The sequence below is a fragment of the Sitophilus oryzae genome, unplaced genomic scaffold, assembly GCF_002938485.1.
Source record: "Sitophilus oryzae breed Bouriz unplaced genomic scaffold, Soryzae_2.0 scaffold_179_pilon_pilon, whole genome shotgun sequence".
Classification (NCBI taxonomy): Eukaryota; Metazoa; Arthropoda; class Insecta; order Coleoptera; family Curculionidae; genus Sitophilus; species Sitophilus oryzae.
In genome coordinates this window covers 3,103,449-3,130,763 of record NW_022146501.1, presented here as the reverse complement: position 1 = coordinate 3,130,763, position 27,315 = coordinate 3,103,449, and the positions used below count along the sequence as shown (strand labels likewise).

The 27,315-nt window shown below is 31.0% G+C and overlaps 3 protein-coding genes and 1 non-coding gene across 6 annotated transcripts; 3 read left to right on the top strand and 1 right to left on the bottom strand.

The window, feature by feature from the left end:
- Nucleotides 1-126: 126 nt before the first annotated feature.
- On the top strand, nucleotides 127-5,357 carry LOC115882810 (probable sulfite oxidase, mitochondrial). 2 transcript variants are annotated; one of them, XM_030901057.1, is made up of 11 exons: nucleotides 127-235; nucleotides 284-456; nucleotides 585-717; nucleotides 771-952; nucleotides 1,006-1,168; nucleotides 1,231-1,420; nucleotides 2,824-2,955; nucleotides 3,084-3,276; nucleotides 4,260-4,460; nucleotides 4,743-4,915; nucleotides 4,993-5,357. In XM_030901057.1, exons 1-11 carry the CDS (start codon nucleotides 216-218, stop codon nucleotides 5,119-5,121), a joined length of 1,689 nt encoding a protein of 562 aa, XP_030756917.1. In that variant the 5' UTR covers nucleotides 127-215; the 3' UTR covers nucleotides 5,122-5,357. The 2 variants fall into 2 exon arrangements, with proteins under 2 accessions (XP_030756917.1, XP_030756918.1); XM_030901058.1 differs by having other exon boundaries at nucleotides 135-235; nucleotides 326-456.
- Nucleotides 5,358-6,219: 862 nt separating this feature from the next.
- Nucleotides 6,220-10,290, bottom strand: LOC115882653 (protein preli-like). 2 transcript variants are annotated; one of them, XM_030900848.1, is made up of 6 exons: nucleotides 10,272-10,290; nucleotides 8,523-8,631; nucleotides 8,311-8,458; nucleotides 7,863-8,076; nucleotides 7,174-7,304; nucleotides 6,220-6,873 (listed from the first exon to the last, which is right to left on the bottom strand). In XM_030900848.1, the coding sequence occupies exons 3-6, from the start codon at nucleotides 8,397-8,399 to the stop codon at nucleotides 6,672-6,674; spliced, it is 636 nt and encodes a 211-aa protein (XP_030756708.1). In that variant the 5' UTR covers nucleotides 8,400-8,458; nucleotides 8,523-8,631; nucleotides 10,272-10,290; the 3' UTR covers nucleotides 6,220-6,671. The 2 variants fall into 2 exon arrangements, with proteins under 2 accessions (XP_030756708.1, XP_030756709.1); XM_030900849.1 differs by lacking the exon at nucleotides 10,272-10,290 and having other exon boundaries at nucleotides 8,523-8,650.
- Trnak-uuu lies at nucleotides 9,105-9,177 on the top strand. The gene has a single exon. It is a non-coding gene; the product is annotated as a tRNA-Lys (tRNA).
- Nucleotides 9,439-26,396, top strand: LOC115882840 (pyruvate kinase-like). The gene is made up of 10 exons (XM_030901089.1): nucleotides 9,439-9,608; nucleotides 16,359-16,488; nucleotides 18,888-19,111; nucleotides 19,373-19,616; nucleotides 21,620-21,823; nucleotides 21,882-22,057; nucleotides 22,318-22,518; nucleotides 22,958-23,094; nucleotides 23,151-23,236; nucleotides 26,323-26,396. The coding sequence occupies exons 1-10, from the start codon at nucleotides 9,582-9,584 to the stop codon at nucleotides 26,394-26,396; spliced, it is 1,503 nt and encodes a 500-aa protein (XP_030756949.1). The 5' UTR covers nucleotides 9,439-9,581.
- The last annotated feature ends 919 nt before the right edge of the window (nucleotides 26,397-27,315 follow it).

The window sequence follows — 27,315 nt, the reverse complement described above, 5'->3', positions numbered from 1 at the left end:
GGATGAATATGGCAGCTAGAAACCTTAAAACAGAAAAGAAGAGAATGAAATTAGCTGGTTTATACGCGCCAAATTTAAAAAAGACCAATTTTAGTATTTTGCTAAAAAAAGAAACTGACCTTGGTATATTTTATCATTATTTATTGCACATCTTAAATGAAGAAATTTAAACAATATTTTGATGAAGAAATGAAGAGGTTAGCTTTGCCTACAGGATGAATTCATTATTAAAAAGGTAAGAAAGTTGGGAATATTTGAATTTTTGTTAGTAAAATATTTTTAGTGTTTTTCGCAAACTACCCAATCTGAATAAATTTAATTATAGTAGAGTTATTTCTCGGTCTTGTTTCCAACAAGATAGAGAACGAAACGATGGGAACCGACAAAATCATTATTGGAAAACATCCATAATGTTTGGTAGTGCTTTATCTGGAGTATTCGTATACTATTTTTATAGTAAGTATGTAGTTGTAGAGCTATATTACTTTAGAGTTATTGATCCAAATTGATGAACTATCTGATCTATGTAATTCTAATATAATTCCCAGTAAGAATTGATTTTAGTATTTTTTTTATGATTTTAGTTAAAGACAGGCACAAGCTTATTTGTAGTTCTTTACTGGACTTGAGTGAAAATGGCAATGTTATTGGGCCCGGGATATTTCGAAATGATTTACCTACTTACACCTTAGCAGAAGTTAATAACCATTCTACAAAGTAAATGTGTAATACCTCTCTAATATAGAACTTTACAAACAATATCTTCCTAGAGATACTAAAATATGGGTAACTTACAAGGAAGGAGTATACGACATCACCGATTTCATTGAAGGCCATCCAGGTGGTGAACAAATTCTTATGGCTGCTGGAAGCAGTGTAGAACCTTTTTGGTTGATATATGGAATACATGAAAATCCACATGTATATGAAATTTTAGAGACTCTCCGGATCGGTAATGTTGTAATTAACTGTTCGAAATACATTAAAAACTATTAATATCACTAGGAAATTTAAATAGGGATGATCAAAAGGAGTTATCAATTGAAAATATGAATGATCCTTACGCCAAGGAACCCAGACGTCATACAGCTTTAAAACCTGCCAGTGTAAAACCTTTTAATGCTGAATTATCCCCACAGTTACTGTGTGAGAACTTCCTTACACCAAAGTAAATAACACACCACGATTATTAAATTTATGCAAATAGTAAAAGGCTTATTTTTTTTAAAGTGAGTTGTTCTATGTGAGAAATCATTTACCAGTTCCAGAAATAGATGTGGATACATATGAATTGGAAATAGAAGTTGAGGATAAATCTAAAATACTGACTTTTACCTTGGACGAGTTAAAGAAATTTCCTAAGCACACTATCACAGCTACTATTATGTGTGCTGGTAACAGAAGAAGTGAAATGACAAAAGTAAGAAAAAATAGTACTAATTAAAGAATGTAGTAATTCAATACATGTAGGTATAGTCTGTCCAAAGACGACGTTCAAAAATGACAGAAAATATAATTTACCCGTGAGTTAAAACAACATTACCTCAATTATCTATGAAAATGACAGAAACAAGTGTCTCTGTCGTGGATACTATTGTTGCATATTGGATAGACTATACGTCTATATTTTTTATATAACTAATTGATAACAAAAGTATACACCTATTCTCGACGACAATAACTGCAGAATATTTTTTTCGAAAAATAAATGCAGAGTTAATATTTAATTGTATTGGACCAGATAATAGTCTATCACCTAATTTATTGATTATTTTCACCTTTATATTGATATCAGTGATATCAATATGATGATTTTATATTTAAGAGCGGAAATAGCCGTTATAGCCTAGAAAAAGAGAAGGCCTGACACCCTATGGCTGACGTCATCTAATGAAGGCGGAACTCTTATACTGGTCACTTTATGTCCGTGCTGTGTACTTCAATGCATATGACAGAGATAAATATATACGACCAGTTGACAGACAGAGAGACAAAATAAAAAGCGGCATACAGTGTTGCCGGTTCGAACGAGAAATAAAATAATAAACGAAGATGATATATCTAAGCTACTCAATAATGCTCATTTCTGTTAGACAGTTGTTTAAGAATCTATCATAGTTGTAGTAAAATGTGTAATTAATTGTGAAAAATAAAGTTCCATCTCTAGATGCAAGATTTTTCGTAAACACCTACTTGTGCGATTTGAAATTTTGATGCTAAATCCGGCAATACCGCATAGAAGAAATGTATCAACCTGACATTTGATTTTCCATTAGGCTGTGTACATCACTGTCTTACACATTAAAATCCAGACCACGCAGTTTCGATGACCAGATCAGTATATGGTTTGCATATAAATAACCTGCTATTTTTTGTTACAATAAAATAACCTCAGTGAATTCCCTTTAGTCGCATAGACATGATTTTCGAGGTTATAATTTTCTTTACAACTCAGCACACAACAATTATTTGGTATAATATACTAATAAATTGTATTTGAAGACATAATAGTATCAATCACCTACATTTAAAAAATTCATAACATATTAAAAAGATATGTAAAGTAACAAAAAATAGTTCATAATAGGAACGCGTCGCTATTAAACCTGAAGCCTTCATTCGATGACGTATCAACTTTTTACGTCAGAGCTGTTAGGCCTACCCTCTACCGTTAACGATGGTGTTGGCTCTATCCCTGAATCAAACAAAGATAGATATAATTTTTTTGGTTGTATTCAAACTATTTCCTCAAAAGTGGTTTATAGAATGAATTCATCGGTCTTAAATTCCTTTGCTAATTCATAATAACGTCAATAAAAACAGGTAAAGCCAGTTAAAGGTCTAAGTTGGGGCCCAGGAGCAATCGGAACCGCACAGTGGACTGGAGTGAGATTAAGAGATGTTTTGAAACTGGCAGGGGTAACAGATGACGAAGAAAGATTAAAACATGTTCAGGTACAAACTTAAATTTACTTTCACATACAGAGTGTTTCACAAGTACGCAACTTTCATTTAAAGTAAAATAGATCCTATAAATATGAAATTTAAATATTTTTTGTTACAGATGTTTTATTTTTTGTTAGTTTGAAGGTATAGATTTTGATGCGACATCCAAACAGTATGGTGCGTCAATTCCTTTGTGGAAAGCAGTGGATAAAAGGGGAGATGTAATATTAGCTTATGAAATGAATGGGGTTCCCATTCCGCGTGATCACGGTTATCCAGTACGAGTTATAGTACCCGGGATAGTGGGAGCAAGAAATGTTAAATGGCTAGGTCAGTTCAATTATAGAATATTATTACATATTCCCTGGGTACTTACGATTAAACACACTTACCTAATGTATTAAACAACTTAAAATATACAGTGAAATCATACAGTAACGATTAACTATGAAGCCTTGATACTTCTGAGCAATATCTCGTTTTTTATTTTCAATTAACTCTTCAGGGAATTTTGGCTTCCAGAATTTTGCGAAATAACTGTGTCTATTCTATTATTCTGTATAGTCGAATTTTGCGTTTTAACTAGAACCCTTGTATATGTAAGAATATACTACACGATTGAAAAAAAAACGGCGTCGAAGACGGCTGGGAAATAACAATCGATGATAACTTTGGCGAGGTCAAGCAATAGACATCATTTTTTGCCTATACCCTTCTTTATTTTTAATGGCGCTTACAGCCGGTTGACTTTAGGAAGGATGTAATTTATTTTTATACTGCGTAAAAATGAATTTTAAATGGTGTTAAAAAGTTAGTTTAAAACTGGAGAAATTTTTTTTTTTAAATAGATTTGTGTGTCTAAAAACGGTTCTATCCTTTTTTAATCCCTCTATGATAAGTGTTAGTTTTTAGTAAATAAGGTCTAGAGTTTGACCTCGCTAAAATTATCGCCGATTGTCATTCTCCAGCCGTCTTTGACACCGTTTTTTTTCGATCGTACGGTATAAACCATATAAACAAGGCTAGACCATTCCATTTAATCCTCAAAAGCTCCATCTAAACTCCCCGTTTCGGTCCATCATAAAGAGATGGCGCTCGACGCTGTTTAGTCAAAGACAGTGTTGCCAGTGGCGACAAATATTCTCCAAATTACGCGACTTCCGTAACAATATTTTTTGTGTAATATCTAAATAATAAATTTAAACATTTTTAAAGTGGGAAAATATACAAACTATTCCTGAAAGATATGTACAAAACTATGCTTGATAGTGATTATAAAACTATAATTGAAATGAATTAAATTGATCATGCAGGTAAAATATACGTATCAGAGTCGGAAAGTTCTTCGCATTGGCAACAAAACGACTACAAAGGTTTCTCGCCTTGCGTCGATTGGGATACTGTCGATTTTACAAAGTCACCAGCAATTCAAGAACTGCCAGTCATCTCAGCCATATGCAGACCCTTAGAAGGCGATAAAATCCATGTTGAAGATGGTTTTATAAACGTCAAAGGTAGGTCCTTAAATCTTACGAATTATAGATGCATTTCTATTGACTGAATAGTATATCAAACAGTCTTGAATTTGTAACGTAACATTAAACATACTGCGATAGGTAGAAATTTTAAAAATTTAAAACAAACACCGACAGTAAGGGTTGTCTGTCATTTTAATTAAGATTTATTTTTTTCCTGTCAATTTTTGTATGTCATATGTTGAAATTAGATGTCATTCTCTCTCTGGAAGGGTTTCACCTATGTTTATAAAACGCCTATAAAAACTTATATCTCCGTAGGTTATGCGTGGTCAGGTGGAGGACAGAAAATCGTCAGAGTGGACGTGACCATCGACGGCGGTAAAACATGGCAAGTTGCCAATTTTGACGCTCAAGATTCGGCACCACCGCCACGACACTGGGCATGGACATTGTGGTCAATTAAAATTCCAGTAAACAACGAATTAAATGAAGTATGTAAAGTTGATGTAGAAAGAATCGACAACGTTGTAAAAAATTGACCCTTTTATGATATTTTTTTATTCCACAGGTGGAAATTTGGGCAAAAGCTACAGATTCGAGTTACAATACGCAACCTGAAAATTTTGAAAATATATGGAACTTACGCGGAGTACTTAGCAACGCCTATCACAAAGTGAAAGTCAAACTAATTCATTAAATTATTGCCATAGACAAAAGAAATAAATTTAGATTGGAATGCTCGGCTTCCCGCCAAAATTTACAATTATTGTTTTGGATCGCGTACGTTATAGGGCGCTGCTATAGTGGTTGCTATGAGCTTTTTACGGCTATTAAGCTACAGTTCATACCAATTAAACATTTAGTCAGGTGATTAAGCTTGACCGGCACAGCGTTGCCCACTTTTATATATTTTCTTTTAATCAAAATATTTTACGAAACAAAAATAAATTAATTATAAATATATAAACAGTTATTATTTACATCAACAAAACTCACCTTCTTAACAGAACTTAAGGACATAAAGGGCCATTACTACCGCTTTTCCGTTCAAAATATTCTAATAAAGTTGCAATGAGTTTTTTACGGCTATTAAGCTATCTTGTACACTTTGCACTAAAAGAGGTTCTAAAAAGAACATGGTTCGACTGCAAGGTCTGCTAGTCAAAAAATTTAAGCTTAAAGTATCACAACACAATTCATTTAAACCAAAAACTCGTAATACAAAATTAAAGTGTCAAAATTAATGACAATGTCAGGCAATAAATAAATAAATGTGGCAACTTGACATTTTTTACAGCAGGGCTACCGCCTGAATCTCCAGCGGGAAATTTAAATTCCAGTTAGTCCGCCCGGCCCCGAATATGTCCAAGGCTGTCAACAATAAATTTATAAATCGCGCCCTCGATTACGTAACTAAAAGTTTAATTATTGGTATCGATAAAATGTAACACACTGTATTATATTTATGACAATAAAAGAAAGTAAGAATAATTTCAACAAAAAATAGTTTTCGATAAATTACGGAAAACGAACCGCTCCGAAATTATCAAAAGCTTTGGATCTCATCCGCTGCAAGAACAGCGCCAAATAGTATTTACGTTATCCATGGGAACTTTCCAATCTAAACTTGTTTCATTTATCTACAATTATTGCTAGTCTACGAATGCATCGCATTAGAACAACATTTTAAGAATGATCTTATACACAGTATATATGTTTTTGATATTTATCATTATATTTTATTGAAAATTAGATTTATTTCTTGTTAACGTAGTTACGAATAAATAAACAATAATAAGATATAGTGTTTAATTATGCAATATCATGAGGCATTATTAACAAAATACTTATGGATACACCTACTCATACAGTTATAAAGTATATAAAAGAATTTATTATAACTATTTGATTAATAATCAAAATCCAATTTAAGACTAGAATATAACTACTATTTAGGAGGAATATTTTTTCTATTTTTTTTTAATAACAGTATATATATTTTATAAACATTTAAATCTCTAATTACACATACATTAACGTAGTTTGATTTTTGATGAAACTATATAAAATTTACATATGATGTTATGGAAATACTTCAATGGCATTGTGTATTTTTCATATAAAATTAATAATAAAAATCCATTACTCACCATAGGAATGTGACTCAGTCAATATGTTAGTTTTTAGACAAACAGTTTTGCAACAGTGTAAAATAAAACAGCTTCTATAAACTAAACAACGATCTTTTTATGACTGGTTCGGATGTAAAGAAGCATAAATAGGGGCCGCCTTGCTTTTGGCTAGTTCTGAGGCATTCTTTGCCGCGTCTTTTAATTTGTGAGCTGTGGTCACGGTCATGTGAACGTTCGGAATCGAGTTCTGATGCGGGAACATGTTCTGGAGTACATAATTGAAACCGCCCACCATTTTCTGGCTGTTTTTCTTAAACCTGTCAGAAATATAAGGTGATTTGGTTGGTTATGGTTGACAGATAAACAAAGCTTTAAACGTCAGTTGTCTAGCGATTGGTTGACAACTGACGTTTAAAGCATTGTTTATCTGTCAACCATAACCAACGGCAGAAGTGACAGTAAGCCTAATAAAAATTACAAATGAACTCAAGTAAAATTATTCAAATTTTAAGTGAGTTTGTCATTTTTTTAGAGTTACTGTCGAAAAAATTTTCAGTGTCGCTTCTGTATAGTTAAGTAATGCTGTGGCAGAGTTGTATAGTTGATTTCTATCGTACCTTTCATATCCAAAAGCACAGATGGCTCTGCTAAATCCCCTAACTTGTGAATCAATCCAGGCATATCTCAAAACTTCAGTCTTGTGCGGATTTTCTTCAGATTGTTTATAAACCACCTTTTCAGTAACACTCTAAAATATTTTATAAAATACAGGGTGATCCAGTGTTCAGAGAAAAGATTTTCAATTTTTTTTCTAAGCCATAGAAATGTTCAAACTTAAAAAACTACTAATTATTGAGGATTTTTAACTTATAACTTATTATAACTAATATACAATATACCTAGGTATAATACCTTCTCTTTTTTATAACTAATCTTAAAAAACCTTTTAAAATAAAAAATAAATCTATTTTGCAGGAGTGGGTCATCCTGTAACTTCAAAACTCCACTAATAATTATTGTTAGTTCTGATGCAATAAATGGTTATTTTATGGTAAGTTTAGTTAAAACCTTAATAGAAAATTTTATGTGGAATACATACTGTAGGATATTTTGGTGGTATTAGTGATTATTAGTTCTAATAATTGCATTTTGATATTGACCTTTATTTTTTTTCATTGAAAAGTTCAAAATGGGCACAAAAATGTATACTGTCTTAACAGATTAAATTTAGTTCATGTGTAATGATTAGTATAATACAAAGCCTGACTGGGGTAAGTATATATTTTCTGGACATAACAACACTTACCATAACTTTTGTAAAACCCAAATTTCTTGTATACGTCACCAGAACTTTATTTTTTACGTCAACAATGCTTTCTTCGAGTATATATACGTATGAGGTATGTATAAACCTCTTGGCCCAGTTCGGAATGTTGTTGGTTTTGCTCAGAAGTCTTTTTGATAACAGCTTTCCAGATTTAATTTCCCTTGATATAGTATCTTCACTCAAAACATGTTTACTACAAAACAAATGAGTTGCATAATTTTATCAAATTAAAAATAGATGTTTTTAACTGTATTTCTAAAAATAGATGTTAATGAATATACTGCAATTGGTATTTTATTAACTTAGACCCGATTAATACAATTAACAGCTGATTCTCAAAAATTTGTTACTATTATAAACAAATATAGGTATCTGCTTTTATAAATTTTATGTATTTTATTATGTATTTCTCTATATAACTACATACCTATCAGGATTAGGGTATCGTTTCCAAAAGCCCTGAGCTACTTGTTCCCATGTGTAATTAAAAATCGTAGAATTTTCGAAGAATTTCATTTTGACAACCAAAAGATTATACTGCGTTAACGTTTTCTATCGATGCGGTAATTGGAGAGCTTTATGTAATACACAAACGATAATTTTATAAATGTACTTTGCTACAAATCATTACAAATTTACCTTTACATATTTTGAAACGTGTTGGTTAATAAACATTAGACCCAGACTTTTAAATTCGAGAGAAATTCTGTCAATGGATGTGAAATTTCAGAGACATTAAAAATCTAACCTAAAATGGAAAAGGTAAACAAATTAAAAAGTGTGCTGTTGCCAAATGGTGGAAGAAATAAGCAAACAATATTACCACGTTCAAATTGATTTACTTTTCTTTCGTAGATAATTATTTTTTCTTTCAAATCTTAATCATAGCATTAGTGTAGAATAATTCTTTCAAATATTCAAAATGATACTAGGATACTATCTACAATATATTTCAGAAAAACTATTACAATTTGGAAACAAAATTTACTATTTCAAATTATGTTATCTATTTGGCAACGTTGAACTCTTTATTCATGTTTGGAACGTGACCAAATACTCGTAATAATATACGAACCAAAATATTGCTTTAGAGCAAAATTTAGGGTTTAAATTGTTAATAAATCTCGTATAAAAATAATCTTGATAATATTAAAAAATATAAATTTAAATCTGAAAATTCTATTCTGTTGAAAACGCACATTTCAAAACTCTATTTCATCTGCCCGGGTAGCTCAGTCGGTAGAGCATTGGACTTTTAATCCAAGGGTCCAGGGTTCAAGTCCCTGCTCGGGCGTAACTTTTTTATATTTACAAAAGTTCTGTTTTTGATAATGGATGCATATTTTATTATCAGTCTTTTAAGGCATTTAAATTGTTTTTGTAGAAGTCAATAAAATTTTAATAAAATTTTTATTATATTTTTTCACAATCTAAATTTTAATTAAACAGTATCTGTGACCGACTATGTATTAAAATGTTACTTTTCTTATCACAAAACATCGATTTGACCTCTAATGATTTAAACATTTATCTTGAGGAGTACAAATTTCGTTTAGTCTTTAAGTCTTCGTTAAATGAGGATAGATTCAGTCGCGTTTTTCATTGAAAACGTGGTGTGATATTTTAAGTGTACTTAGTTTTTGCCGTTAATTTTAGTATTTCTTTATTGTTTATTTAAAACAGGATAAATCGCTTACAATGAAAGCTGTTGAGCGTAGAAATCAGGTAATTTTAACCATTATTCATTTTATACCTATCTTTTATTTTCGTATTTCGTAAATACCTGCATGTGCGTGTGCGATATGTGAATTGATAGGAACATATTGTTGTTGGATATGGTATTACATAATACCAACGATAATACATATTTAAATAATTCACGTCTTTACCACGTTTATATATATTTTTTTAATTTGCAAAATTATAAATGAATTCTTTAAAAAAATGTGATTTTTATGGCATTTTAGTGTTAGTAGGTACAATATGTGTATTTTTGGTATAAATATCTCTGTACAGTGTTTTTATAATTTTGTATTATTTTTTTAAATGAACAAATCAAATAAAGTTATAGTAATAAACACCTTAACTTAGCGATGTAATTACCAAACCATTTTTTAACAAAAAAAAAGGTTTATAATGATCCTCCATGCTTCAAAATTATGTTTAATACAAATCCTGTATTTGTGAAGATATTGGCAATTTTTCTAATGCTTATATTAAAAAAAAACATACTTTTTTTCTTCAAGAAATGAACCCCCTACAAAAGAATTAACATTATTTTCTGATATTTAAAGTTATAGCCTTGTTTATTGTTTATAACTGAAATTACCTACTTCTTAACGCTCATATGTTTATCACAATGAAATCAAGAAATTTTAGAGTACTTACTTGTTTTATGTATAGCAATGTTTTGTGCGCTTTGGATTGCTTTGGACCAAATTTGAATATTTTTCATATAGCCCGCCATTGTGAGTGTTGAAGTTAGCAACTAAATTTTATTATTTATCTCTATAATCTGTGGTTATGGTAAATACCTCCTACATCATATAAATTTTTATGTGGCGTTAGCAGGAATGGACGTCAATCTTTTTGATCAATCTTTTGTCTGTTATTTTCGTTGCATTTTCGTTTTACTGAACATTTTTGGTGTTGGTTTTCGATTTATGAAAACAAAAAATACCGACTGCCTAAAAAAAACTAGATATTTGTCACGTGCAACGTGCAATGAGATTTTTTACACCCCATCCCTGGTTCTAAAAAATTTGAATGTCCTTATAAATTTAAAATTTATTTTTTAAAATATGTTGCATAAAAGCATCTCCACTCGCTAAAATTAACTAAGATATATCCTAATTACTTAAGTAATGTTACTAAAAGTTACTAAATTAATTTTTACACCTTAAAAGCACGTGTTTGAGCACACCTTAATTTAAATAAATTACTGAACTTTTACCAAAAGAACAGTAATATCATGTTCTCTCTCTCTGTTTCACACATGGATTTTTTAATGCATTAAACTAGGACAGACATATTTTTTACCTATTTTTTTCAAATCCATGGTTAAATTGATCAGGGGTTAACCTTCATTTGACCTTATTCTTGTTTTGGGCAGATTTGTCATCGACCGGCTGATTTTTTCGGGGTCTTTAATATTTTATAAAGATTTTTTAGTTAAAATCGTATTTTGTGGAATTTGTGATAGTTAAATAGTGTTAACTAAGGTGAGACAATATGTACAATATCAAAATAAATTATCAGACTTTATGGTAGTTTTAATTTATTTAAAATATCAGAGAGAATGTAAATGTAAAGGGTCATTTATTTTTATTAAAAAAGAACAGGAATAAATATTTAATAGATTACTTTTGCTTTTACATTGAGTTTTTATTAAAACTATAAAAAATACATAACAAATCAATGAAGGGATTATTTAAAGTAGCTTTTAAGTATTGGTTTTAAAAAATTTCATTAATTTAATAGTCATACTTTTATGTCTATTTACTAGGAAAATATATCATAATCTTTATTTGGGTGTACGTTAAATTACTCAAGATACGATATACAAAATAAACATTTGTTACGGATGCTGTTAACTAGTTATCACAAGGTCACAAAGTTTTAAGAAAAAATTCCGTTCATAACTGCAGAAATTCTAGTTTGCGATTGCATTAATATTTTAAAAATAAAGGCTTTTTGTGTTTTTTATAGTGATAGAGGTTTATTACAGTTTATTAGACTATGCTGAGACAGTTTAATTATGTGCAATTTTGATGACCGACTGTATATGTGTGTGAACAGGAATTATAACATTTTATAGAGATTTTAGTTTATTGATTAAGGTAATTTCAATATAATTATTAATATTTAATATACTGAATTGGCACATAACAAATAGAAGTGGTTGTCAAGATAATCAAAATTTTGATTTAATTTTTATGTCATTTATATTACACTACACGAAGCACTTATTCCTATAAGACTTTAATAGTTAAAGATTAATTTGTAAGTATTATTGCCATGTTAGTGCACTCATTCTGATTAATCATATAAGTTAATTTAATTCATGTTATTTCCTTGTTAATTACAAACAATATTTTGGGTTTGAAACTTTATGACGCCTTACAAAAAACTATTCTGGCTCAGTTGTTGTGATAAAAATAGATGATATATTTAGCCTGAGTTATATGTGATGCATTAATAGCGAACGAAGGTATATTTGTTTTTCTTGCGAAAATTGGACAAAAAACACTTGATAGGTTTCCAAAATAATTAATTTTCTATCAGCCCAGATAAAACACTATAACAACTATTAGTACAAAAAACCTTTTTTGTGGATTGATTAGGTTTCAGGGTTGTAATAATCTATAACAAATAAAGAAAAGGATCGGATCGACCTTTGTTAACAGGAAATAACTTTTTTTTGCGAAAAAAACATTTAAAAAACGTTTAAATTAACACATTTAAACTGCGAAGCGTTGCAACAAATATCAAATGGTAGGGGTTTTGAAATTTTTAGGTGGGAGTCGTACGCGCAAGGTGATCTCAAGTACATTGAATAGTTACTTAAGTTTTGAGAAAAAAGTTTTCGAGGATCTTTTTGGGAAATTCGCGTGGTGCGAAGCGAGTGGTGTCTGTGATAAAAAGATGGTTTGGACAACGACTAACGATAAAATCTCCAACGTGAACGCAGAGGTTTGAGGAACACATAAATTAGGATGCCTTTTGCCCGGTTTCTTGGATATTTTTTTTGCTTAGACTCCCTTTAGAATTGTAGCTTGTTTTTTAGAATCCTGTTGCATTTTTTTTAATATGCTAGTCTTTTCCTTACTACTGTAGTTTGAATTGAATTTCATTCCTAGACACATACATACATTAAAAAATTATTTTATTAATAATGTTTAATCCTTTTATGATATAGTATGATGATTTTCCGGTATGTGTTTTTTTTAAGAGAACAAAAAACGATTCATTGGTCAATGCATTTTTATTCTAATGCAGGCAGTTTTCTCTTTATTGCAGTATGATGTAAGCAATAGCAGTGTCAATATTATGAGGTGAAATATTTTTATTTTGAAGTACTTAGTCCATCCCACCTTGTGAAAAATACATTTACTTTTACACATTTATTTTCTGCAATTTATTTGTAATTTTATTCAACTAAACTATTCTGTGATATATCTTCTTTAGTTTTATTTCCTTGTAATGCTTTTTGAAATTATTAATTTCATGCGTCATTGTTCTGTATTTACTTATTTTTTATGCAAATCTCAACCTCGGTTCACATAAACAGTATAGTATATTGTTTGTTTCGTCTTCAATTACATTTTACCCGTTTAGGCAGTTTTTATTTCATTCAATAAACATTTTTCTTTATTGCAGGAAGCATGTACGCAATCGTATTTGTTTTTTTTTGTCATGAATACACAACTCATCTTAATTAACTTTGTTTTTTTTTTTAATTTTTATTCTGCACTAGTTTTAGTTTTTACTGCACCTCTCATTGTTTGATGATTATGATCAATAGATTAAGCAATTATTGTAAGATACTAAAAATGCTTACACATTTTCTTACAAAAAAGCAGTAGGTAATTTATATACAAAATATATTGTAGAAATTTTTTATTTTTTTTCATAATCAAAGAACTTATGTTACTATTCTATTAATTTAATTAGATTTAATTTTTATGTATTTATACTTATTTTCAATAAGATGCGATATATGACTTATATTTTTTAGTTTGTATTTTATTTTTAAATTTAGAAAATTAAATAATTTCATTTACTATAAATGTAATTTAATAGTTTCCAAAATATAATAATAAATACAAAACAAAATTACACAATCAAAATCAAATAGGATTTTATAAAAAACTTATACAATCTAATGCGATTATTGCACACCAAAATAATAAACAAGTGTGATCAAAACATTCATGTGATCCAATCTAATGATATTCTCGTGTCGATATAATAAACTAGCATTTTTTTTAAGTTACACTACCTATTAATAAAATAAACAAACCAAGTGATTTGTTGTATTAATAACTGATTTACTATAAAGCAAATACAGTAGAATATTCCTACAGTAAATATAGTCCGCCTATATATTAGTTGCAGAACTTGCAACTAAATAGTCGGCCAACTTAAAATTCTCTGTCAGCACATGGACTAAAAGTTGGCTTGAGTAAAATTGCGCGGTTATAAATAAATTAAAAAAAACGTTGGACAGATAATGTGTCCACTCTCAAGCTCTCAATACACAAATTAAAAACAAAATTGAGGATGATAACAGTGATGTGAGAAGTAGGGTTTCCAAAGTGGGATCCCGGTATCTGTTTATCGCGGAAATCCCGATTTTAAATCCCGGGATCCCGAAAATCTCGAAAAAATTAAAAGCCCAATCTAAAATGATTAGACTTTATACTCTTGTAGTAGCTGCATTTTTTTATTAAGTATTTATTTAGATTAGATTTCTCATTCTGAGAGTCAATTCCGGGATCCCGGGAATATAGATTCTTATACCGGGATTCCAAAACGGGATTCCGATCCCGAAAATTGAACACGTTAGTTGGACGCCTCTCATTTTATTGTTACGCCTAATTTAATTTTTTCTAGTTACACTATGAAATTATCTACAAAATAGGGCTATTTAGTGGACTGATGAAAACTTGAATGAACTGGAATACTCCAGTGTAGTTCTTTATCAGCAAAGGGTTAAATTGCTTCAAAATAAATTACAATACGCCAACCATCAACATAAATTTTATTAACGTTTTTAAAATCTGGCCAATTATTTTTTATGTCCATACCGGGCGCGTCTCGAAAGTGGCTTACCCTTACAACTTTTTTATTTTTTCAGATAAAAAAACAGATTTGGTATAGTATATGTCATAAATTAGTACCTATTGATTGACGTATTCAATTGTTTTTTGTCACTTACTGTTTCATCGGAAATTACTACAACTTTTGATTTTTAAATGGCACTCTTGGTATATTTCTACTTTATTCGATAGAAAATGACACTCTGAATAGAACGACATAATCTAGAGTGCTATGGCTGTGTTAAAAACACTGATTCTTAATCAAGGAGCCTTGGAAAAATAGTTGATCGTCTTATGTTTTTTGTGTCTTGTCCTGGTCGGTTAAAAGATGCCCAAATCGTATTTTTAATGATATCTCAATTTTTTCTAATGGAACAAGCGAGGCTCATTAGCATTTTTTTACGATTAATTTGGTATCACACATTTGGCATTTCGAGTTATATTGTCGTTATGAACCGCATGTTACAATTTCAAATAAACCATATCCGAAAATATCATAAGTTGACATATGATATGTTCAGAGTGTCATTTTCTATCGAATAAAATAGAAATATACCTAGGGTGCTAATTAAAAACCAAAAGTTGTAGTCATTTCTGGTGAAACCGGAAGTGACCAAAAACAATTGAATACGTCAATCAATCCTAATTTATGTCATATAGTAACATTCCAATTTCTCGTTTTTTATTTTATCTGAAAAAATAAAAAAGTTATAGGGGGTGAGCCACTTTTGAGACGCACCCGGTATAAATACATCATTTTAGTGATAAAAACTACTTTGGTATAAAAATATATTTTAATCGTCCTGTATATCTATCAAAATATTTTTAAAATAAACGCTACGCATTATAAAAAAAGATTGGTGTAAAAATTTCAAATAGGAAATGACAAACTCGATGTTAACATTTTTCGAAACACAGGGTCGCCCTGTATACGTATTAATATACGAGTAGTATACAGTTATAAGTATACCATTATATTTCTATTTCATGTACTTCATTATTTTTTATTATAATATTTTATTGTTAAAACATTATATCTGACTAATTAATAGCTCAGTTTATTTGATGAGGTACCACAGCTTATTTATAAGCAGCCTGCCTGACCATCATTTGTCTGGAAATCTGCGTACCTACTTAGATATTTGCTTATCTCATGATGTAACAAGTAGGGTCCTGAGCTCCATGAAGCTTGTTTTAAAAAGATCAAGACTGGTTCTCTGACTGCTGGCATATTTCTATAAGAATAGACGCAGTAGCGAACACTCAGAAAAAGCAAAGAGATTCCTGTGATTTATCTGCCTTACTAATATCAAGCCATTTTGGTAGAATGATAAGACCGTCAATAATTAATTCAGTATATCCAGATCGTTTGTATTAAAAAACATGAGGTCTCCTTGTTTATAAGAGTACGTTATTAAATTACATTACTTATATAATTACTGATATGGAACACAACAATATGAAGCAGCACAAACTAATAAACAAGTGAAACATTTATTGTGACCTCGTCACCCATATACATACGTTCGAAATAAATTAATAGAATTCTTTTGGAAATTTTTACGATTTTTTCGTCTTGCGCGTGGTTTGAATGTTCCAACCATATTTTCTCTAAATCAGATTGTTTTGCAGTTAATATTTATGATGTTTTTAGATGACGACTCAGGTCCTACCATTCCAGCTTCAAGCTGCAGAAGCTTCGACCCATTTGGATCATATGTGCGCTCTGGATATAGATTCTCGCGCATCCTATGTCAGACTCAGCGGAATTATTTGTACCATAGGTAAGAAATGACTGCTCACTTCTAACTAGAAGTGGACAAAGATTGAACGAGTATTAAAAATGAATCGCATGATTCGATTTAGTAAAAACAATCGTGATGCTCATCACTAGTTCTAACCAGAGCTGCAACAAGTCTTAAGTCATTTCTAATGAATGTCTATTTTTGACTTAAATCATGATGATCTGTAAGTTAAGTCAGTAAAATGACTTAAATTCAATATAATTACCTTCAAGTCAAGACAACCAGAATTAAATTTAAGTACCTTTTTTTAAATGTTAATATTAATTTTCTTGTATTAAAAATTAGCAATTTTCTTACTAAGTATCATATTATTAATTTATTGTAGATACAGATGAGTCTAAAACCACATAAAATAAAACGGTTAATTTACAGAACAACTACAAACACAAGAATGTGTTTTTTTTTTAATAAAATTTAACCGATTTTGTAGTACTTTATATTTATGTATAGTCTGTCCAACAACAAGATCCTTGACAGTGATAGATGTGTCTGTCATTTTAATTTCAAAGTAGTTTATTTTATTTTTAAAGAAATAAGTTGGTACAATTGGAACGCATTTAATATATTTAAAATTTGAGTGACAAGTGATTACTTCAAAATATTGTGAAAAAAAAACTGTATAAAACTGAAAAAATCATCGAGTTATTTTCTTTAAAAAAACGGTATGTGTTAATACAAAACAAACAAGAACAAAACACCATATACCAAAAAATATAAAAAATAACTATTTCTTACTTTCAAGCTTCAAGAAACTTCCCGCTTTTATTATTATATTTATCAATATCACTTATGTCCAAATACAAATTTGTAATATTCCAAAGGAATAAATAAAACAACATAAATGGAACAAACTATTTTTTAATAATAACACTTACCGAATTTTATACCTTAAAAGTTGATTAATTAACTTTAATCTTAATTTTTTTAAACAGTACCTTTTGACATTATTTTTCTTTAGTACTAAAATCCATTATTTACAGTACATCTGCTGGATCTGTGTCTATGAAAGGAATGCGGACAAAAAACATTTAAATATACAGAAATATATTTTATACGTCGACTTGACGAGTACGTACCGCTAATTAAGTATTGGCTACTTGCAAATTTGTCGAATTTTTATTGATGGGACGCGTCGTCTAATTTTTTACGAAAAACATCGAGAGAATATCGTTTCCCCTCTCACGGATACCCCGTAGCTACAGAACGGACAGACGTACTGTACCTATCGTGTGATGTCGTTATTTTACAGCTACTCCAGTTTTTACTATATTTTAGTACGATCCTTGTACCAAATAAATATTTATTGATGGTAACTTTATTGGTCTATAAGACTTTCTGCCGGGGCACCGAGTATTAACTATAAACTGTTCTCTGGGTCTACAGTTAATTTTCCTTCGATTTTTCCTCTACTTGACTTCAAAAGACACAAAACACACGTAATAACACGAATCAAAATACATCATCTTCCAAAGCGCAGGGTATTTGACATAAGTTGACACAAAATTATAACCTATAATTTGGCAAGACTTTGACAAGCCTCAAAAATCTAAAGGCGAGTTCATACGCATCGGCGTCCGTTTGTCGTTCATCTTTCCGTCAAACCAATAAAATATGAAATTGAAATACGATCTGTCATTTTTGAAATAAACCAATATAACTGGTTAAAAACAACAAGAGATGACGAATGACGGATTTATATTTAAACCCATCCATAGTTAACTTAAAAACTATTAGAAACATTTTTTAGTAAAATAAATAGGTTGGTATGGGACGTCATCTGCTTTTCTTCTGTCATTGTCTGTCGAAATCTTACCTGAGAAAAAAAAACAGAGTACAGATAGATGTCATCGAATACGTGTCTCTTAAAAAGCGGTGATGTGTTTTGATCACTATGTATATCGATGGCATAAGCTAAGAGCTGGAGGATTTTAAGTACTCTTCAATATATTCTAGATAAATTTCTTTCGTTCCTCTTTCGGGCTACATAACGGAGCCGGGGATTCACTTGAAAGACAAGAGACGGATCAAAACCGGTTCCGAAAAACTAACATTTTATTTACCAGTGGTATTGAGCATTGTTTTTTATACTACTGCTTGGCTGCCGCCAAACATTTTAAAAAGAAATGCTGCTGTTAAAAATTTATTATAAAAATATGACTTGAGTTTTAAGTCAGCTTTCGAAAAATGACTTAAAATCAAATGACTTAACTCATTAAAATGATTTAAATCAAAAAAAGGCTTAAGTTTTCTGTGAGCTTGCAGCTCTGGTTCTAACTATATTAAATCAGGATTAATATTTCTATTAATTAATTTATTTTATTTTTTTATGATGATGCTATTATAGTGCATCTTTATTTTAAATAAATATTTTTTCTAAGGGCCCGCTTCTAGAGACCCGGCCACTTTGGAGAAAATGATAGAGGTCGGTATGAACATAGCTCGTTTGAACTTCTCTCACGGTTCTCACGAATATCACGCCGAAACTATCAAGAACATTCGCGAAGCCGCCGCCAATTACAGCAAGAAAATCGGCCAGACTTATCCATTGGCTATTGCTCTGGATACCAAAGGACCAGAAATAAGAACTGGCCTGTTAGAAGGGGTAAGTTCAGTCAGACGTTACTTGGGAATAACTATTAGTTGGTTATAAGAAATTTAGAACCGGTATTTATTATAAAATGAACTCTAGCCATATCTTTGAATCTTTATATTAATGCATTCAAGACGTAATTGACAGAATCCCCATTTTTGACAGTTCTGTTTGACAAAGGTTCTGATTTACCTGATAATGTATCTGCGAAATTAGTTTATATATATTTATCAAATAGAGTAATTTCTATAAATTTGTTTATGTCTGTTTTAGGGTGGTTCTGCCGAGATTGAATTGAAGAAAGGCGAAACTATTAAACTTACCACAGACAAAGCCTATGCCGAAAAAGGAAACAAGGACACAGTCTACGTTGATTACGACAACATCCAAAAAGTTGTCAAAGTCGGCAACAGAATTTACGTAGATGATGGTCTAATCTCTTTGGTGGTCGAACAAATTCAAGGGTCATTCTTGACGTGTACCATCGAAAACGGTGGTTTGCTCGGCAGTCGTAAAGGTAAGATCATGTTATACAAAACGAAAAACTGTTTTATATACTAAGGGCTGACAAAGGTTAGTCTTGGGTCGAGATATCCGTATGTAAGAAGAGTACAATGCGTTTATAATTAGTTAAGTTCTAGGGAAAAGTGTACGTCATGCGTTCAGCTTCACGATTTAATTACGTTTCGTGATACTTGATTTGTTTATTTATTAACGAGTCGTTGTAATTTTCCCTATAGCTTGAATTTTTTTAAGTGCAAGCTAGAAAGCGGAATTGAGTGGGTGTTCGATAGTGGTCGCGCTATTAGAACTCTGAATTCAAAAATCGATATCTCGAAATCTACTAGAAATAATAGATTGTAGTTTTTTCAAGAACTTTGTTAATATTCCTGCTGTATTTTCTTTGTAGACAGTATGTGAAAATCTTTATCAATAAAAAAATTACACGATTGCTGAAAATTGCTATGCTCTAAAAGTAAATGGATGGATTGTTTACAATTTTTGAATGGAAAAAACAACCTTATCGAATTTTTCTTATGTAAACATATTGTAAAATATCCGATCTTGAAAATAAAAAAAGGTTCAATATCTAAAGTGGTTCTTGAGTTATGGCCTGTTATGTGTTAAAAAGTTGAGTTTTTAAATTATCTTGATTACTGACGTTTTCTTGTTATAAAAAAAATGACACCTTAACGATATTCTTATAATTCCATTTCAGATGCTCAGAAACATGTCTAATGATTTTATCTAGTTATCTCTTGAAAAAAAAGTCTTTTAAAAATAAGCGATCGCAAACGTGATTTTGATATCGGCAACGTCGCAACAGCACTCCGTCGCGCGTCGCGTCGGGCTGTCGCATTTCTCTCACTCCGACTTAATAAGATCCCTATGCTATTTACTTCCACACATGTAAATGCCGACCGATTAAGAAGTAACAAGTAACAGTTGCCAGCACGGTATAGTATTAACTGGTAGTATACCCCGGAAGTACGCCTATGAGGTTTTTTAGCGAAAAAAAATGTTGAAATTATTCGTGACATTTTTCGGGAAATTTTGAAAAACTTTTTAGTGTCACTTGATTATTCACCTGAGATTTCTCTACGCTGTATTTAAACCCTGCAGTGTTGCCACCTCCGTTACCCACATTCTACATATTTCTATCTATATACAGGGTGTCTCAGAAATAAGTGCAGATATTTTAACTGGTAGTATAGTTCGACTCCAGAAACGCCTATGAGGTTTTTTTGCGAAAAAAATTGTTGAAATTTTTTAATTCTTCTCGACATTTTTGGGGAAATTTTAAAAAACTTTTTAGTGCCACTTGATTATTCACTTGAGATTTTTCTACGGTGTATCTAAACATTGCAGTGTTGTCATCTTTTACATTATCCACATTCTACATATTTCTATCCATATATAACGTCCATTGGTCCTTTACAGTGACAGTTGTGCCTGTCATTTAAATTCACAAGTAAAATGTATTTCCTGTCTGTCTCTCTTTTTTAATACGAATTTGATTGTTTTGGTTCATTATTAATATTTCTTAAAATTTATCTTTTTATCTTGAGCTATAAAAAATTGCACGAAAAGTTATGAAAAAGCGCAAAACTATTTTTGAGGTTAGAAAATTTTTTTCTCATATTTTACAAAAAATCGCATTTTTTACACATCAAGCTCTTTATTTTTGTCTAAAAAGGCAGAACTTCCATATTATTTTATAGAAAATTTGTTAATTTTGACAGCTCTAAAATGAAACGGACCCATTGTACCGTATGATCGAAAAAAACGGCGTCAGCGATGGCTATGAAATGAAGACCGCTGTCATTTTGTATATAAATTTATGGGAAATGTCATCGATCGTCATTTCTCAGCCAACTGGACGCGGTTTTTTTTTCGATCATACGGTATAAGTTCGTTAAAAGTTTTTGACAAGAAGCGACGTTGCCACGATTGGCAAATATTCTTCAAGTCATGAGATTTTTATTCTCTTGACACTATAGTTTTATATTTTATTTTAAGGTGTCAATTTGCCCGGAGTCCCCGTTGATTTACCTGCTGTTTCCGAAAAGGATAAGTCGGATTTGCAATTTGGCGTCGATCAAGATGTAGACATTATTTTTGCCTCTTTTATCCGGAATGGTGCTGCCCTAACGGAAATTCGAAACATTTTGGGCGATAAAGGCAAGAAAATCCTAGTCATTTCCAAGATTGAAAATCAACAAGGTAAGCAAAATAACTACTGTCTATGTCCAATTTTTTTTTCATTTTTCTGTAATTTGAGGTATGCAAAATCTCGATGAGATTATCGACGCTTCAGATGGTATTATGGTAGCTCGTGGTGACTTGGGTATCGAAATTCCTACTGAAAAGGTATTTTTGGCGCAGAAGTGTATGATCGCCAGATGCAACAGGAAAGGAAAACCAGTCATTTGCGCCACTCAAATGTTGGAATCTATGGTAATTGTTACTCGTCTATATCATTTTATGCTTGTCGATCGTTATTATAAGAGAGCAAGCTGAATGCGGTGTTGCCAAGAGAGGGAAATATTTCTGAATTTTCCGAATTTTTATAAAGGGAGAAAAAATGGGGGAGAACTGGAATAAAAAAATAAAGGGAGAAAAAAAAAGGACTTACAATACTGTGTGTGTATTTACACACACACATTTTTTTTATTACTGTGTGTGCATCTCGTCAATAAATAATCGATAATTTACAGGTTAAAAAACCAAGGCCTACCCGTGCCGAATCGTCCGATGTTGCCAACGCTATCTTAGACGGTGCCGATTGCGTCATGTTGTCAGGTGAAACAGCTAAAGGGGATTACCCACTGGAATGCGTTTTGACCATGGCCAACATCTGTAAAGAGGCCGAGGCTGCAATTTGGCAAAAGAGGCTCTTTATCGACCTAACTACTCAGGTAATTTTTATTGATTTGACGTCAACTTTTATTGATTTTTCGGATGCGTCTCGAAAGTGGCTCACCCCCTATAACTTTTTTATTTTTTCAGATAAAAAAAAGAGATTTGGTATGTTAGTATATGACATAAATTAGGATTGATTGACGTATTCAATTGTTTTTGATCACTTCCTGTTTCACCGGAAATAACTACAACTTTTGATTTTTAAATGGCACCCTCAGTATATGTATTTTTCTACTTTATTTGATAAAGTAGAAATTTTCGGTGAAACAGGAAGTGACCAAAAAAATGAATACGTCAATCAATTCTAATTTATGTCATATACTAACATACCAAACTTCGTTTTTTTATCTGAAAAAATAAGAGTTATAGGGGTGAGCCACTTTTGAGACGCAACCGGTATACTAATGTATTTTGTACTTTTCCTCTGTCTTATAGATGTCACCTCCTGTTGATGTGGCACATACTGTCTCCATCGCTACTGTAGAAGCCTCGACCAAGAGTTTGGCTGCGGCTATCGTCGTTATAACCACCTCAGGTAGATCAGCTCATCTCATTTCCAAATACAGACCCAGGTAAAGCCAAATTACTACTACATTTTCTTCTTGTATTACGGAAGTCTGTTTTTTAGGTGCCCAATTATAGCGGTGACAAGGAGTGCACAGACAGCCAGACAGTCTCACTTATACAGAGCCGTCTTACCTCTTGTCTTTGAACGTAAGTACTGTTTGCTTACTTGTTGTTTTTTGAGGTCTGTTATCAATTGATTTTTATTTTATTTTTTTTTTGTTTTATTTAGAGAGATACAGAGATGGGTATCCCCTTTATATCTCTAGTTTAGCTTGAGGAGTTAGCTTGACCAACATATAGCTGTTTCAAAAAAGATATAAAACAGCCTTGACATCAGCATATTTTTTGACATTGATTATAGATCCTCGGGAATAAAAACATAACGTAACGTCGACCACAAAACATCCCCCTTTAGAACTTCGTCTGTCATGTTAAGAAATGAAAGTAAATAATAAAGCGCCTCTCGTGTTTGTTCGCACACTACAAATTTCAATTAATGCCAGTATATATTTTTAATATAGTTTTTAAATTTACATTTTTTTAATTGTAAAGTAATATATTATTACATTTAAATGGAATATATTACATAACAATTATGTCAATTACAGTATTACAATGCTTGTTTTCTAACAGTTTTTAAATAAAACGTATTATAAAATTTCAATATACATATGTATATTTGTCATAGGTATGAAAAAAGTAAAATATAAAATGGACAAACGCTTACTTACATTGCAATAAAACTTCCACTTTTAGTTTTGCAATGCAAACGCAATATTTCTATTTCACAAATAAAAATATCCGACAACACTAAAATCACTGAAACTTCCGCGGCTGACAACGAAAACTGAAAAATGTAACGGCACTTTTTGTTTTGGACCTGCATATCAACATTACGCTGTATCATTATGTTTTTGTTTTTGAAATCATATAAAATATCTAATTATAACTTGTAAATTTTAATATTTTAACATGATTTTAACTATTTCTGACAATAACTAACTTCATAGATAAATGAAACAAGTTTAGATTGGAAAGTGCCCGTAACGACAATGTAAACACTATTTGGCGCTATTCTTGCAACGGTCGCAACCCAAAACTTTTGAAAATTTCGGAGCGGTTCGGCTTTTTCCGGAATTATATCGCCAAATATTGTTTATTCAAATTTATTATTATTTTCGTTTAATTTTATAAATAAAATACAGTGTGTTGCATACAAGAAACTTTATTTTCTATAAGGACGCATGTATGAAATAGCTATGAAACATTGAAAACCGACGTTATGTCACGATCCACGATAGTTTTTGCAGTTCACAGCACAGCTTTTTAAGTTTTTAATGCCACTTTTTCACAATTATCACCGGTTGGAGTAAATAAAACTTGAATTAAACTCACAAGATAGCAATAATTACTTTGAAAATGGACGCTATAAACACTTTTCGGGATTTCTTTAATGAGAGCGGTTTAGATTTTGAAAGATTATTATGATTTTTGAAGATTCTGACTTTGACAAGAGAAAATTATTTCTGTTTTTGTTTGCCGTTGTTCTTAGCGACCGCTATAGCAGCGCCAGATCGCCTATAACGGTCGCGACCCAAAATAATTTCGCGATCTAAAATTTATACGGACTTTCCAATCTAAACTTGTTGCATTTATCTATGACTAACTTTTTGTTATCAACATGACATTTTAGACGGCAACTGACATATATGTCATAATATTTGAATTTTAAATATGTATGTAATATAATTTAAATTAATATAATGCAACTTTATACTAAGAAAACATTTATACATTCACAAAATATAACAAAGTCTAATAATATAGTTTGAAAATAATGAATATTGAATTAAAATTAAAAAAACTTGAGCGCGACCCCTTGTGTCAAAATTAGATGATTAAATTTTTGCAATTTTTACACCATTTATGATGACCGGTGGCGCCTCTAGTGTTTGTTCGGGCGGTTGGTCTTTTACTCCCGCTTATGGCCATTAAAGAAAAAGTTCTAAAGGGGGATATTTTGTGACGTCGACTTCCGTTTTTTGTTGGTGTAAATAATAACTGTTCATATATACCGGGTGCGTCTTAAAAGTGGCTCACCCCTATAACTTTTTTCATTTTTTGAGATAAAGAAACGAGATTTGGTATGTTAGTATATGACATAAATTAGGATTGATTGACGTATTCAATTGTTTTCGGTCACTTCCTGTTTCACCGGAAATGGCTATAACTTTTGATTTTTAAATGGCACCCTCGGTATTTTTTTAGTTTATTCGATAGAAAATGACACTCTGAATAGAATGACATATTCACATGTCAACTTCTGACATTTTTGCATATGGTTTATTTGAAATTGTGACGTGCGGTTCATAACAACAATTTGACTCGAAATATCAAGTGTGTGGTATCAAATTATCCGCAAAAAAATGCGTTTTTCAAATATGCTAATGAGCCACCCTCGTTCCATTTGAAAAATTGAGGTATTATTAAAAATACGATTTGGGCATCTTTTAACTGGCCAGAACAAAAAAAAATATTAGATAACCAAATATATTTTTCCAAGACTTCTTGATTAAAAATTAGTGTTTTTAACACAGTCTGGCACTTAGATTCAAATTTAAAATACAACTTTTTTTAAGCGAGAATGTCAAAAGTTGACATATTATATGGCATTCATTTTCTATCCAGCCAGAGGTTGCCATTTAAAAATTAAAAATCAAAAGTTGTCATTTCCGGTGAAACAGGAAGTGACAGAAAACAATTAAATACGTCAATCAATCCCAATTTATGTCATATACTAGCATACCAAATCTCGTTCTTTTATCTGAATAAATAAAAAATATAGGGGTGAGTCACTTTTGAGACGCACCCGCTATTTATAAATAATTTATGTTTGTTTCCTAAAATATTTTGATTAAAAGAAAATATTTAAAAGTGGGCAATGCTGTGCCGGTCAAGCTTAATCACTTGACTGAAAGTTTATTTGATATGACCTATACTTCACCACAATACACCAAAACACTTTACTTATGCACTGGACGCGCGTTTCGCTAACCATGTTAGCAAAATCAGCAGATGATTAAACCTAGTCTTAATCATCTTTTACAGTTATTTTTCGATTGTGTGTGGATTTTTTTTAATTTAAATCCATTATTAAAATAAATCACGCTTGAAAACCAAAAGAAATGCTTTTGGTTTTGCCATCGCTAATATTTCTCGTTTGCTTGTTTCAGAGCCAAGAATCGACGATTGGTTGAAGGACGTGGACGCCAGGGTGAGCTGCGGAATATCCTTCGATGTGTTATAATACAAAACAAACAAGAACAAGACACCACATACCAAAAAAATATAAAAAAGAACTATTTCTTACTTTCAAGCTTTATGAAACTTTGAAACCCGCATTTACGATTATATTTATCAATATAACTTATGTACAAATACAAATTTGTAATATTCTACAGGAATAAATAAAACAAACTATTTTATTAATAATAACACTTACCAAATTTTATACCTTAAAGGTTGATTACTTAACTTTAATCTTAACAAAAGTTGACACAAAATTATAACCTACAATTTAGCAAGACTTTGACAAGCGTCAAAAATCTAAAGGCGAGTTCATACGTATTGGCATCCGTTTGTCATTCATCGTCCCGTCAAACCAATAAAATTGAAATACGATCTGTCATTTTTGAAATAAACCAATAAAACTGGTTAAAAACAACAAGAGACGACGCATGACGGATTTATATTTAAATCCATCTATAGTTAACTTAAAAATTATTAGAAACTTTTTGTAGTAAAATAAATAGATTGGTATGGGACGTCATCTGCTTTTCTTCTGTCATCGTCTGTCGAAATCTTACCTGAGAAAAAAAACAGAGTATATGAGGTTTTTTCGCTAAAAAAAGATGTTGAAAATTGTGCATTTTCTTTTAAATTTCCCTGTATATTGTTCGAAATCTTTTTAGAACTGCCTGTTCCCGCAAATTTTGCCATGGTATAATTCCTTAATCTCAGATATTACCATAGTTACGGCTTTACTCTATGGTTACGGCACTAAAAGGGATGCAAATACAGAAAAAAGCCGGTGGCTCTCAAAATTTTCCTAAAAAAAATAAATTTTTTTAAAAAATTTCAAACTTAAATAACTCGGTTAGTTTGGACTTATCTGAAAAATGGACAAAATATGTTTCTTTTATCGAGATCTACCAGCTCTGAAAATA